This window comes from Pleurodeles waltl, chromosome 3_1, assembly GCF_031143425.1.
Source record: "Pleurodeles waltl isolate 20211129_DDA chromosome 3_1, aPleWal1.hap1.20221129, whole genome shotgun sequence".
In the NCBI taxonomy this organism is placed as follows: domain Eukaryota; kingdom Metazoa; phylum Chordata; class Amphibia; order Caudata; family Salamandridae; genus Pleurodeles; species Pleurodeles waltl.
This window is the reverse complement of record NC_090440.1, coordinates 1,464,537,754-1,464,553,071: the sequence shown is the minus strand read 5'-3', so window position 1 is coordinate 1,464,553,071 and position 15,318 is coordinate 1,464,537,754. Positions and strand designations below refer to the sequence as shown.

The 15,318-nt window shown below is 44.1% G+C and overlaps 1 protein-coding gene across 2 annotated transcripts in view; it reads left to right on the top strand.

The window, feature by feature from the left end:
• The window catches only part of ZRANB3 (zinc finger RANBP2-type containing 3), a 744,981-nt gene that overhangs the window by 520,308 nt on the left and 209,355 nt on the right, over window positions 1-15,318 (top strand). For both annotated transcript variants that reach the window (XM_069225060.1, XM_069225059.1), the window contains one exon: window positions 10,020-10,199. In XM_069225060.1, the coding sequence (XP_069081161.1) occupies window positions 10,020-10,199 (180 nt within the window). The remainder of the gene's footprint in view (window positions 1-10,019; window positions 10,200-15,318) is intronic.

Below are 15,318 nucleotides of genomic sequence, written 5' to 3'. Positions count from 1 at the left end.
AGATCATCATGTGGTTCAGTCTGACAACCAACCTGCCCATGAGCAGGCACACCTGTGGTGTGTTAAACAGGCCTACGGTATTACACTTAGGCTCCCAACTTCTGCCATAAGGGATCTAGTGCCCTCTTCTTTTTCAGGAAGGGAAGAGAATAGAAGGTTGGTTAATGTGTGGGAAAGGAGTTGTTTATCAGGTTTTCTGAATTGTATTTTAACTTTGAGAACGGGGGAAGAAAGCTATGCCTCCCAAGAATGAGAAATTATCTAATGACATTGCACTTTTATGGGCCTAGTATGACTAGGACAAAGAAAGGGCCTACAACTAAAGATGATCCCAGATGAGTAGGACCATCAGATATATATCCTGCAATGTGTGGGTACTCAATACCCCTATTAAGAGGTTATTGATCCTTAGGGAAATAAAACGGTCCAAAGGGAACATTTGTTTCTTACACATTTAATAAACAAGTAGAGTATGATCTCGCTCTTTCTCCACGCAGTTTTTTGCTTCAGTCAAAATAAAGATGAAGGGGCTAGGGGTCTTGCGTTCACAACTGACAGCATTCTCATTACAGTCCTTCTCCATTGTAGGCTGATAACGTTTTGTCAGTAGACTGTTAAGGTTTGAGGTGATTTAGTTAGCGATGTTATGTGGTCGGAATCAGGAGAAGGAGTTTATTTTGAAACAGACAATACAAAACCCAGTGACTGGAACCTGGCACTAGTTGGCCAAAAGGACATGTCAGGCTATGGCTGATGGGGAAACAGAATTCCTCTTTTAAGGGAAGAAGTTGCTTTTGGAGTTGGTAATCATTGATATTTGATGTTCACTAAGATTTCACATGGCCTGATCGCATGACAAAGCCATTCTAACACAAATCAAAGCATACCTTGTCTTTAATAATAGTGATTGTGACCTGCACACACTTTGGAATTCACTCAAGGCAGTTCGGATGGAGACCTGTTTTGCAGAAATGGTTAGGTTGAAGAAAATGAAGGAAGCAGCACAGGCTTACCTTCAGAAGGAGCTCAAGCAGTTTAAACTACTCTATAAGACAACACTGTCACACAGATTATGGCGCAAGGTACAGTCGATTAGAGGGTAATTGACACTAAGAGCTCAGTAAGGCAGAGTACATACTAGCAAGGGTGACCCAGCTATATTACATTGGAGTGATGAAGCAGAACAGCTATTGGCATAGAACCTTGGAAAAAAGCCTATTGTGCATAATGTCTGTGATTTAAATTAGGGGGTGCAAATCCAATACAAGAAGAGGATAAGCTAGAGGCCTTTAAGCAGTGCCATCTACAGCTGTATACAGAATAGTTAGCTCCTGAAGATTCTGCAGAATATTTTAGAAAGGCGGGATTGGACATTCAATTATCGGAGCAATGGAAATGCTTAGCCTTATCACCCCACAGTATGTGATTGGAGGAGTAAAATGGCAAGGATTCTATGGTTTCTCCACAACAAGTTTTAAAGACATTCTGGCCAGGGCTTGTGGGCATTTTGACCAAAGTTTACCAGAGAGGAAGTGGTAACGCCTTCAATGGCAGAGGCAGGGTATGTTTTTTAAATCCAGGGAAGGATTTGGAGGATTGTGGGGACTCGTCATCAGAAACTCACCAGGTAGCTGCATTGATATTCTGGGATTGGGGGCAGCCTTCATTATTTTGCACAGTTGGCTCCGCACCCCACACCACCCACAGGTCATTGATGTGTTTTAGGGGGTGTGGAGGTTAAGGAACGTTTAATGACTTTTTCCTGGTATTGTATTTTTTTTTTCAAAGTTAATGGGTGGAAGTGTTAGGATCTGTTGGAAAAATTATGTGGATACAAATAGCTCATACTCCGGGTAGCATTCTGCGGTGATGGATCTCAGATATCAATTGTTGATCAAGAAAGAGAGTATGTGTGTTTTCTGGTGGGGGGGGTCCAACCGCCAAAGATGGCGGACTCATGATCCCATTGCTCCCGGACCTGGGCCCTATAATTCAATGACAATCCGCCTCAAATAGCGGCATCCAACCCATCTGCCGCACCTGCCTACCAGGATCCCCTCCACTCGCTGCCTACTATGATTGCCAGCTGCAAGAAGAGCATTAGACAGCTTGTACCTGGCAGTTGGTGGGGGGCTGGGCGGAGAACTTGTGAGGCCCCATCCCAGAGGCGCTACGTGTCGGACTGCCTCCTGACTGAGAGGGGCTGGGTGTACTGTATAACCCACATCGGAAGAGCCTGTATGTGCTTGGTCTGAACTGCACAACGCCGAGGCTCCTCTCTGTGGAGTGGACTGAGGCGATCTGTGACTTGGACTACTTTGGCATGCCCAGCCACTCGGCTACTCTGCTGCCGACCGTGAGGCCTGAAGGATACCGTTCGGATCATCTCCAATGTGATGGTCCCTTGTGACTTTGCCCGACTAGTGAATGTACGGTGGAGCTTGTATTGGCTTGGGAGCGCTGACTGAACCAGGAATCTAATGCGGCCCATGTGGTAGCTACAGCCCCGTGCTTTTTGCGGGAGCTGCTGAAGGAGGCGTCTCACGGACTGGGGACACAGCCTGGAGCGACCTGTGCCCCTCATTGACCTCGCCTACAGCTAGAAACAACCCACAAGCCTCCTGGACGGGCATTCTGGTTCTGATTGCTGCTACTGGGAACTCACTATATGCGGTAAGGAGACCTGGGAACCACCAGGGAGGCAACAGTGCAGCGTGACTAGGGGACCATTAAACAAAGTAGACACGGCTCAACCCGAAAACCTGCTCTGCATCATTACATATGTTACAGTTATACCAGCCTCCCACTTCCATGTGTTTTGATTCCGTGACTCTATCTCATTGTTACAGGAGGAAATCAAACAACCTGGCCGCTATACCATCCGTGAAGGCAATTGCGGCCCCCCTTGACCATGCACGTGCTCCCAGGTGAGAGGCTCTGAACAAAAAAAAAACTATTGACTTGAACTACCGAAGGCGCCCCTGCTTGTCTCAGCCGGAACACCATACATTTCTGAGGCTATCGGACCCGATCAAGTGCTAACGAAATGAGATGCAACAAACCTAGACTACCAAAACTAGATATGCGCTCTTGCTTACGCTACCCACCCTGTGAGGGATATTCCACTATGACACCTGCTGACTATGTACCTCCTATCTTGATAGCACCCCCTATGGACAAGCTGGACATTATATTACAGGAAATCCGTGACTCCAGAGTAGCAATAGAACAACAAATCATCGTCATTACTACAGACATTACTCCGCTTAAAGACCAACATAAGAAGCTGGCCAATATAGTAAAAACCACCAAGCAGACACTATCCACATTTACGCCTGAACTAACTGAACAAGCCACAATGTTGATGCAATTGAACAAACATGTGGAGCAGCTCCAGGCTCTCACCGAAGAAGCATAGGGATGAGCATGCAGGAATAATATTCACATTGTAGGTGTGCCTGAGAGCGCGGAGGGCCCACGGCCACCCAGTTCATGGAAACGTGGCTCCAGTCTTCAGTAGCCCCAACAGGTCTATCTGCCCACTTAACGGTGGAGAGGGCGCACCGAGTACCAGTGAAGAAATCTATCTCTGGTGCACCCCGAGGCCCATAGTGGCATGATTCCTCAGATTTAAAGATGGAGACCAACTGCTTCAAGCTGCCCAAGACAGTGCACCACAATCAATTAAAGGAACAAAGGTCTCAATATTCCCTGACTTCACTTTCGTTCAACAACAAAGATCTTCATTTCAAACTATAAAACAGCACCTGCGTAATATTGGCCATACCTATGCCTTGATTTTCCCTGCCAAGCTGAAGATTGTTCATAAACAGCAATCACATTTCTTCAAGTCTGCCGAAGCGGCCCGAGACTGGCTGAACCTTCACTTTCTGGACTCTCACAGGCATACTCGACCACATTCCTCACCTTTGAAGCCACAGTGGACATCCTGGGGGCAGCGCGGGGTGGAACTACCGGGGGCCATACTGGGGGAACGCAAACTCCACAACAAGCCATAGAATGCCAGAGCGCAGCTCTATATTTGGCAACAGCACTACGAGACCCTGACCACCACTCCAGTGCCAGCTTATCCCGAAACAGTGCCCCAGACACGGACACCGACTGCAGCATGCCACTATTCCTGGCAATAACACTATAAACAGGTAACAACCTGCTTGGTTAACAGTTGTATGAACACGTTTCCCCCGAAACATGGCCTTCCCTTGTTATGCTCTTCCTACCATGCAGCTAAGGGGGTTTCCTGTGCTTCTGCCATCACTAATCCTACACAACTGCGCTCATAACCCTGGAACATGCTTGGTGATAATCTAAATAACTAGTTTACCTGCACCCCATCCCGACGAACTCTATGGAGGGGCCTGGTCTTGAGGCACCAACCCCCTCCTTTTATGATCACAGGCTACACTACCATCCTGTCCTACTGGGGTCCAGACTCACCATGAACTACTTTTGTACTTTCCCCATGAGTTGACTGCCACGTGGTTTGAATAATGCTCTCCACAAGCATAGGCCCACAGTTCTCTGGTTTTAAGGTTATGTTAAGGAACGTTAAATGGTTGAACAAACGTTTCTCACTGGACCATGTATGTTAGGAAGTTGTTCAATGTTTTGTCTCTGCCACCAATGATTACTAAAATGAGGGACACAATTTCAACATGTGAGCACTACACTTTATACAATATACAGTCAATATATTGGCTTCAATACCTAACTATATTCATCTTGAATGTTAGGGGGCTGGGCTCTCTGCACAGGAGACACAGGGTGCTAGCAAAATTGCACAGACACCTCATACATATCACATATCTCCATACTCTTGCATAGTAGCCTCAGCAGGATGCCCCTAGTGCTTGGCTGCCTATTTGCTCCAAATCAGGACCAAGATAGATATTTCTCACACCTCACTACGTTGCTATCAGATTGGACAGATCTCCCTTGGGACCTGGGAGGGGATTGTAAGGCAGTACTCCACCTTGACTTCCCCCACAACCAACAGTAGCTCCAAGCCGACAAGCCAAGGCGCTGTAACAATGGGTGGCGAATTGGGGGCTTTCCGACATCTGGCATAGGTGTAACACTGGTTTAAGAGAATAATAATTTTACTCGCCCCCGCAGGCACTCCACTCCCACTTAGATAGGTTCCTCTGTGCATCCCACTTACAATTGCAGATTACCCATGCGACATACTTGGGGAAAACGCTATCTGACCAAACCCCCCTGGAAATTACAATGGTGTGAGGCCGGACACCTAGCCTGATCCCAAATTGGCATCTTCAAGCCAAACTCTTGGAAGATGCAGTGTCCTGAGACAAACTCTCCACGACTATTGACACATACTTCCTGGAGAATGAGGGTACAGCATCCTCACCATTTATTGAATGAGAGGCCTTCAAAGTGGTAGTGCGTGGGTCGTCCATCAACACACTAGTGGGCACACGAGCAGAGGTTCTGAGGGAATTCACACAGGTAGAGAACAGCTTAGGCCCGATCGAGAAAGCAGCATCACATGATACAGACAGCTAACCTCCACTTCGAGTCGCCTGCATAGCCTACGTTGAACTCCTTGAACGCCTCAGAGTTATTGACCATAGATCCTACACACAGAAAATACATACGGGGGCAGACAAACCGGGTACGCTACTAGCTAAAGTGATTAAACTTGGAAAATTACCAACACCCATTCTTTAAATACAAACCCCATCCTGTGACACAGTGGTAATGCAAACTAAGATTAACACTGCATTCCCGGACTACAATGCAGACTTATATACTGCTCCACCTCCCCCTGACCAGATATTTTTAACACCATTCTTAGGCCAGGTCACACTACCCAAAATATCAACAACTGGCAGGGAATCTCTCAGGTCTCCTGCCTCCACAAATAAAATTCAAGAAGTCATTAAGGCCTTCGCACATAACAAAACTCCTGGTTCTGAAGGGCTACCGGTAGAATTTTATTCCACGGCTGATCTCAGGTCTTGAGAAATCGTACAATACCTTTCTGGAGATAGGTTCACATCCCCCGTCAATGCGAGAGGCGCTAGTAACCTCACTCCTTAAACCCGGTAGGTTGCCTACAGGCATGTCATCTTATAGGCCTCTGTCACTTCTAAACACAGTGTATAAAATTCTTAGTGATATTCTAGCGTTTCGACTGCTCCCTCTTTGACAGTGTAAGCTGGGACTGTATGCTAACGATACTTGCGGCCTTTGGGGTAGCCATCGAATATATTTGCTGGGTGCGATTACTATACACGGACCCTATGGCGAGAGCGCGGACAGGATTCCTTTTTTCGTCCACTTATCGCAAATCCTGAGGGACCAGGTAGGGATGCCCACTGTCTCCATTTTTGTTTGTACTAGCACCGGAACCATTGCCACACCATATTCGTTGTGGAGATGATGGTTGGGGCATCATATTAGGTCATACAATCCACTCAGTGTCGCTCTACGCAGAAGCTATGGTCCTATGCTACGGAGATCTGCAGAGTGATTTCTCTGGTCTCTGGATTAATGCTGATAATTCATACACATTTTCCTTTAATGGTACCTACGCAGAAGCTACAGTCCCCTTTGGAACTTTAAACACCAATGTAGCCACACCCTCATTTCGATATCTCGGTATTTAAGTATATTGTGAACAGTCAGATATACTGGAGGGTAATCTAAGGAAGGCTATAGCAACGATTCGGTCACACGTAAGCTTTTAGTCCATGCTCCCCTATCCGTGGCAGGCCGATTAACACTGGCAAAAATGGTGGTATTGCCCTGAATACTGTACTACTTTGCAAACCTACCGATCATAGTACCGACCCGAGTATTCAAGGCACTCGACTCCCTACTGGTCGATCTGGTTTGAGGCAACGGGCGCCACAGAGTGAGTCTCAAAAAACTGCAATTACCATCAGATGACTGGAGCATGAGTGCCCCAGACTTTAAGGCCTACTGTATAGCTCGGCAGCTGCAGTGGCTTTCATACTGGCTGGCCAGTCATAACCTAAGGGACATTGGTTACACTACCGAAATGCTCCGCCAAGGGTGTTTACAGAGTCTGCTATGCCCCGGTCCCCCTGCACTAATCACCAATTCTAATCTCTTACTGCGCTTGGCTCTAACATGTTGGAAGATGGCTTTGCGATATACGATCTCCCTGGTCCCGTACTGTCCAAGTGTACCACTGTGAGGGCTCCCTACATCCTTGGGCACCCTGAAGGCCCACATGCTCCACTGATGTACAATCCCTAGATGATTTATTAGGAGATGGCATTTTAATGCCTCACACTGATTTTGTGTAGACCCACGGATTGCCTGAAATATTATTTCTCACACATGCTAGTATTCTAAGTTATATCCACGAGCAGCGGGCACCAGATGGGATAGAGCCCACAACGCATGAATTCCTGCATCATTACACACTATGGACTACGGTAGGCATCTAATCAATTTTTTTTATATCGGGGACTCTGAACTCATCTTAAGATATCATTCGATCCCCTCAAATTGAAATTGGAAACCGACCTCAAAATAGAGCTCCCAATTTAAATTCATACAATTCTCAATATTCCATTGTGCATACCTCACACCACACAGACTCAATGTGATATTTCCCACAGCTGCAGCATGTTGCTCCCGATGCCAGGCTATAGGCGCTGACCTCATACACATGATTTGGGCATGGCCAATGCTTATTAATTACTCGTCATACAATGAGGCAACGCTCCATGAGTTAATGAACACAAACCATTGGCTTACATTCAAACAATGCATATTAGGCCTATTTCCCCGACCTTCTAGATGCAAAGTAACCACACGGTTTGTAGACCCGACCCTCCTTTTGGCAAAACGGCTGCTGACCAGATTTTGGAAATCCCCATGAGTTCCACTGATGAACCGCTGGCATGAAGAAGTAGTGCACTGGAGACCGGCAGAGAGCGCAGCAATTCACTGCGAAGAGAACAGAGGATTACGTGAGAGGCTGATCTCAATGCAATGGGACACCCTACTGGCGACATTCCATGAGGGAAGTGAGGTAGAAAACAGGAGGTGTTGACAGCTTGCGCGGGCCCTAATCCCCCATAGCACAAAACTTGACCCTACCATCTAGCACCAATCTGTGGTCCATCACTTAATATCTCCCCCCACTCCCCAATATGTCTTGATGTATTGAATTCCCAGGCTCGTCATGGGTATGCAAGTGCTTTCCAATGAGGACAGGGACTTGCTTACTAGCTCACCACACCACTCCAAAACAGTGCTCTATAGTTAGTTTCCCCATACATGTTCATCTACAGCTCGATGGAAATAGGCAGATGACAACGGGGTGGAGGGTCTGGGAATGTTTAGCATTGAACTGCATTCATTAATACACTATGATACCACATTACTCATACAAAGATAATTCCGATGCAAAGATCTGTTGCATTTGAACTTACCTAGTAAAGTCATTGTTATTATGCTATGCCTTACCCACCTATACAATGCAATATCGTTACTAATGAAAATGCAATAAAGTTTGTTTTAAAAGAGAAAGAGTGCCTGTGTGATATAATATGCTTTTAATGTCTAAAGAGGTTTTATAAGTGAGGTGAGGGTCACATTTGAAATAAACATACAGGACTGGACTCGAACACTGTTTCTGTAACATTTTTGCAAAGGAAGAAGTAAAGCATGACATTGGAGGTTCAGAACGCCTATTTTGAACACATGGGCACAACTTTTGGACTACCTCGCCACTGATTAGGGGGCTTCGAGATCCGAAGAAGTTAAGAACATTACAAACACTTCTTCCCTCTAACAATCTTCGTGATGAAGTCTTTGATTTGTACTTGGGGATTGTTTTGTGGGAGATACGGCCCTTTTGGAAGACTTTGGGGCATGTGCTGTTAGGGAGTAGGGAGGAAGAATTGTTTTTCGTAGAATTGCACAATGAATTGTGTATTGAAATATGAAAATTGAAACCTAAAAGATGTCCTGATAACCACTCGCTGATTAGTTCTCGCCTCTTAAATTAGAAAGAATTTAGCAAATTAATTAGTCCTCTAACATTGTCCAGGTTATAGGTTTACTGTGCAAGTACCTATGGTCATCCAGATAAAAAGCTTTAGTAAGTATCTGAGAAGAAGTAGTATACGGCAGAATCATAAAAGTTGCCTGTTAATGCCATGTCCTTACAAGATGTGTATTTATTTATTTTCAATAAAACGATTTGGATTTACCCGTATAACACGGTTATTGTAAGACCAAGATAGGATAATAAGGTTTTTGCAAATGGCTTTCAAGTCACCTCCTAAGGGCCTGTCAAGCCGTAGTTGTGCAGCAGTCTTAATTTTGGGAACAAGAACAACGCTGCCTTTCCAATAATTTCAGTACATTGGTTAAACATAGAACACACAATTTCAGTCCTGAGCATCTGGCACTGATTTACTATGGAGTCCTGAATGTCATAGCACCTTTTTTTGACGTTATTAAATACCGTATTTACCTCGTTGTCAAGCCAAGTAGCACATTTAAACGAGTCTCCGTGTTCAGCAGGCTGGTTCTTTCTGAAGCATGATTCACATTACTAGTTTCATGTAACCTCTTGAGTCTGACCGTTAGATTCAAGAATAAATTGCCAATGCTTTCAGGTTTTAAGTCACCCCCTTAGTCCAGTTAACTGCCACAAATAGAAGGAGAAAATAACGCATAATGTTTGCTACCCTGAAGTGAGTGAATTCATCTGGAGTTAGTGCATGATTTCCCCATTCCCAACCATTAAACCGGGAATAAGGTGCCCACTTTTTAATTACTGCATCCTCCAGTATTTGTAAATAGTGAGTGCACAATATCCCCTGGCTATTTGCGCTCGCTCGTACTGCCAGAATGCCTAGAGACCGTGCAGAACCTGATATAGATTGTTACCACTATTTTAATTTTCTTTTATCTACTTTTGTGATGTGCTTGACTTTTGTATAAAAAAATCATTTCAAGACAGTAACTAAATCAAATTAATTCCTAAGGGCCTAACGTTCACGGCTGCTACTCATGTTGTTTTTGCTGAGTTGTACTGGGACCCTGGCCATATAAAGCAGGCAGAAGACCGAGCACACCGCATTGGGCAGAGCTGTTCCGTGCATATCCATTACCTCATTGCGAAGGGAACCCTGGACACTTTGATGTGGGGCATGCTCAACCGGAAGGTACGGTTTTCATTAAACATAAAAAGCTCCCTTTTGTATGTTTTGCTCTGCCTCCTGAGGCCTACCTCATCCCTCCCTTCTGTCTGTAGCTTCACTTCTGTTGCAACGGATGCATACGGAGGCTGTAGTGAAGTTATTTTCGCTTCACTGGGTAGACATTGTTATTGCATGTTCTGAATACTCCGTATCGACAAACTCTACGTCCTCTGGCATTTGCTGTCCGTGCTCAAGTTTATTGTTTGGATAGGTTGGAATAATTCTCCCATGCTCCTTGGCTACCTGGAGGTTCAGAAACCGTGACTGAACACTCAAAAGCAATAATGGTTTTTAAACTGACTCATTACATAATTACTTTGTTCGAAGATGACTTGGTACTATTCTTCGAAGGTCAAAGGAATGTGTGAAGAGCTGACAGGACGGTTTACTTTGGAAAATTATATGTAATTGACTTATGGCAAAAAGCACATTTCAAATGACATGGCTATAACTGGCATAATTGTTTAATGAATTACCATAACAAAAAGATCAGCTTATCTGTATACCCGTCTTTCACACACTACAAAAATTAATCTGAGAGCCAATGACAATTGAAAAATTTGCATAACAAGACAAAATACATCTTGTTTTTTATCTGCCGAAGGCAATTGCTAACAAAACTTGCCTACCTTTTAAAATCAACGACCATCTGATGCTGGCCGTGAAAACTCCTTTCTTTTCTATTATACGCTTTCATTCATTGATTTGTGTTCGCTTTACCAAGGAGGCAGAAAGGAACACAGTCCTTGCCATCTTCCATAGTCTTAGACTGTCTATTTTTCTAGGGCCATGAAGCTCTGAGTCCTGGTGGATCACTCGCCTCTAGGGTTGAATTTACACTATTTTTTTCTCTTTTTACTTTACTGTTCTAAAATGGTCATTTCCCATGATTGGACGATAAGGTACAACCACCATAATTGTTGCTGGTGCTTAGATGCAGGTGCAATCAGTGTGAAAGTCTTGCGTGGATTAACAAAAAAATCCAAGATGGCGATGGCGGGACCGGATTGCGTTGCTATCCATGTGTCGTGGTGCGCCAGCTACCATTTTGTCGGTTTTACTATACTCTCTAAGTCAGCATTTTATTTCCTAAATGTGAGCCCTATTAGCTTTGCCAGGGATTGTTTGAATTATCTGCATTTAATGTAAATGACGTTTGTTCAGTTTGCGATATTCTGGATATATTTAATTAATCAATTTGGATATTTATTCAGAGACAGGCAAAATGTACGAACATTCTATCAAATTATATCAGTTAAATCTATGATCATCATAACTGGCGGAAATGTCACCCACTACTTCTCTAAAGCTAGACATGTTGATAATAAACCTACTAGATTGGAAATTATCTGTGCGACTACTACAGTCAATTAATAAATGAGGTGGAGTTTAAAATGTTGTGTCAAGGGAATTATACTTTATGCTTAGGGGTTTGCATAAAATACGTTTATTTTTCATATTTAGCGCCAACAATATTATACTGAAGTGTAATCAGAATTTTCCCAACTAGGTTTTCTTATTCACATTTTTTAGCCCAATTCTAGATTCTGTAGCAAGGCATATACAGAATTAATTTATCTTGTGAGCAGTTACTAATATTAAATAATAAACCTTGCATAAGCTTGAAGAGGATTTGAATAAATCACTATTTACAACAAAATGTACTGATTTGAATTTCAATAAATAAACTGAATATTCCAACATGGATTCTGAAAGGATCTTCAGGACATTGAGCAGTAGGAGTAATGTGACAAATGGGAGGTATATGCACTTCACCAAAGACGACTACGCATAGTAAAGTGACAGTATTCCATGTTATGATGACTTAAGGTCCCGCAGCTTTCAAATTAATATCTCTCAGTGAATTATGTGTTTCCTGTATGATTTGAATACCATCCACGCATAATCCTACTGTGGATTATGTGATGTAGTTTCATTGGTGGATATCATGAAGGCGTCATTCTCTAGAAACTCACAGGCCTAGCATTTCTACCATAAATTCTAGCCCCTTCATTAGTGTTTTCGAACTTACTGACATGAGTGATACACTTTATGGCCTTCATATCTAGCACAAATTCACATAGCTCCCATGACTAGTATATTATTTTTCATTAACTTGAAGTAATTCAACATAATATCTGAATAACTGAATTGGTAAAATATCCAGCGTCTGATTTTTCCACTTCTGAGCAGACCAAAACAAATGATCTGATTGTTTACATTCATTGTTTTTAATTTCTAGTTCCTGTGTTCTCAATTAGACTACCCTGGTCTCTTTTTTATCAAATATTTTTATTAGTTTTCGAAGATTACAACTGCAGTCACGTCAGTGGAGCATACAAAGACCAGACAAATGCAGTAGCAAAGAAATACAAGGCATCTGATCATATAATCTACATGGCTGCGGCAGAGACGTAATACAAAGCTGGGTGTGGATGGTGGGGAACGTAAGTGTAAAAGAGGTCTAAGAATCCTGGTGAGGATGTTGCTTGCAATAAAACAGGTCATGGGTTGTTCAAATGTGTGTGTTTGATGCTCTGAGTGTTAGCATGCAGTAGATGAGGACCTGATGGAGAGGAAGTAATGTATCTCTTAAGAGGCTACCTCCCTGTAGTATGTAGGAAACACGAGGCAAAGAGATCATGGATGTATTTACTTGGCAGGTGGAAGCGGACAAGTTACAGGAGGCAATTGTGGATGTATGGGAGACATCCTGATCCCGGCAGGCCATTCAAAAAGTTGCAGTGTCTGGAGTCGTTGAGGAGTGAAGTACTGATGTACTAGCCTGGACATGAAGCCTTAGATATTGCCACATATGAGAAAATTTCCTTTCTGATTTTGCTAAAGCATGTGTGATCTGTTCCATGACGAGTACCTGTCACATCTTATAGAAATGCCATATTGGGGGCCTCCTCCTTCTTCTTCCAAAAGAGCTATGAGTTGCATGTCAGCTTCTGTCATATGCCTAATAGGTATCCTTTCAGTGCTTGTTACGCCCCTCATGGTAAGGGGTGTCATGCTTAAGGGCACTGTGCGTGGGTCAGCTGAGGTAGAATAACTAAGGGTCCTCTTATTATGGCCCAGTTTCTCCATCTAAAACCTCTGGAGTAGAGTGCACAACTACCATATGTGCAAGAACATCCCTTCTTCGACCCACAGCACCAGCATAATGTTGAGGCCATGAACTTTGTGTAAGAACAGAACTTTCTAGGCCAGTGCATTCTGGAGGATACTGTGTAGAGCTTTGGGTATGCTGTTCCAGTGACATCCCTAATCTTTGGGCAGTATGTCCTCATTTAAGTCTTTCTCCCATCATGATTGGTATGTATGTGTGAGTGCATGGTGGACTCGGTACATCCTCAAAATTAGACCTTACGTACCTGAGTAAGTGTGTACCTGGAGTCCTGTCTGAGAAATTCTTTGGGTCCAGGGCTGGAGTGAAGTCAGGGTTTCTAGCTATTGGTGTGTTCGGGGACAGAAGGGCTGTGTGGTCGCTCTTAACATTTCAAGGGCTGTTTTCATGGGCATAGAAATGTAAGTGCTTTTCAGTCAAGACTTATGCGGGAGTCATACAAGATTTCACAGTGGGTGGCAGGGTACTGCACAGTCCATGTGAAACCAGTGAGCTGCCCAATAGTAGTCTAGGAGTTCAAACAGGCCATTTCCTCTGTATCTCTCAGAAGCATAACAGGTTTGTTCAATGTGCAGGGTTGGTTCTCGTTCCTTATGAACAAGCATTTTATGTGATTGTAGTTGAAAGATATCTGTTGTAGGAATGGGCATGGGGAGGGACTGAAAATGGCAAAGGAGTCTGGGAAAGATGTTCATCTTAATGATGTTGATGTGCCCCAGCCATGATAGACATAATGGGTACCATCACCAAGGGTCTTCCAGAATGGCTTTGCACTAGTCCACCCACTTTACCTTCAACCATCCCTCCAACTGGGCGATGCTATAAAGGCCAAGTTACTTGATCGAGGAGGAAGCTCATTGAAAAGGGACTCATGCTTGCAAGGTTGTATATCCTGTGCCCTTTTTGTGAAGTTGAGGTAATAAGAGTTGTCTTTTTTTTATTTTTAAATGAATTCAGACCGGTTGCGCTTAGAGACTAACACTGGTAGGTGGTCCAAAGGGTTACTTAGTGTGAGAAGGATACAGTTTGTGATTTTATGCTCCTGGCCCCTGAATGGAATGCCTGTAATTGCTTGTGTTTCTCTGATTTTCATAGCTGGGGGCTCTGGGGGCTCTACCACTAGGGCAAACAGGAGTGGACAGCCCTGTATTGTACCCTTGACAAGTTAAGTCAGTGCAGTACATTGGACGTTGACCATGACTGCTGTGGGCTGGCAAAGGTGCCGTAATTTTATCTGTCATCTTGGGCCCCAGCTGAATTTTTCTTAAGACTGCTTCCAGGAAGGCCCAGCATACCTGGTAGAATGCTTTTTTGGTGGCCTGAGAAACTAGCAGTACCGTATATCTTGTGTATGCACTTTTTCTACCAGGAGAGCAAGGCTCTTGACTTTGTCTGCTTCTTGTCTGTTGCAAATGAAGCCCAGCTGATCTGAATTTGTCAACCCCAGAAGTCGAACCTCCTGTTTCATCGTTAATATTTTAGTGTATAGTTTTGGGTCCTTTTTTTACAAGGGCAGTTGGGCGGTAGGATGTGCAATGCATGGGGTCTACTGGGTGGGAGACAGGTGGTGTCGTTCTCGGTACCAATGCATGCTACATAAGTGATATGGTATACATGTATTGGGGTGGGTAAGTGGAATGGATACTATCAAAAACACAATAACACTAACATGCCAATTGGGCCAGTTAATCAGTCTGTAGCCATCACGAAGGGGTGTCTGCCATTGGTCCTCACTAAAGGTGTGACCTTCAAAGGTGTGTCTAGGAAGGTTGTTATAGTCTTACTGTGGGGGCGGACGGATGTTGAAGGCAATACCAAAGGGAGAGGGCAGATGGTCAAGTATTCGTAAGATCATTCAGCCCTCCTCCCTCAGCTCTCCTGATTGGCCTTCTTTGGAGGCGTGTATGTAGGCAAACTTGTCATTCAGCTGGGTGGGTGGAGGTACCATTC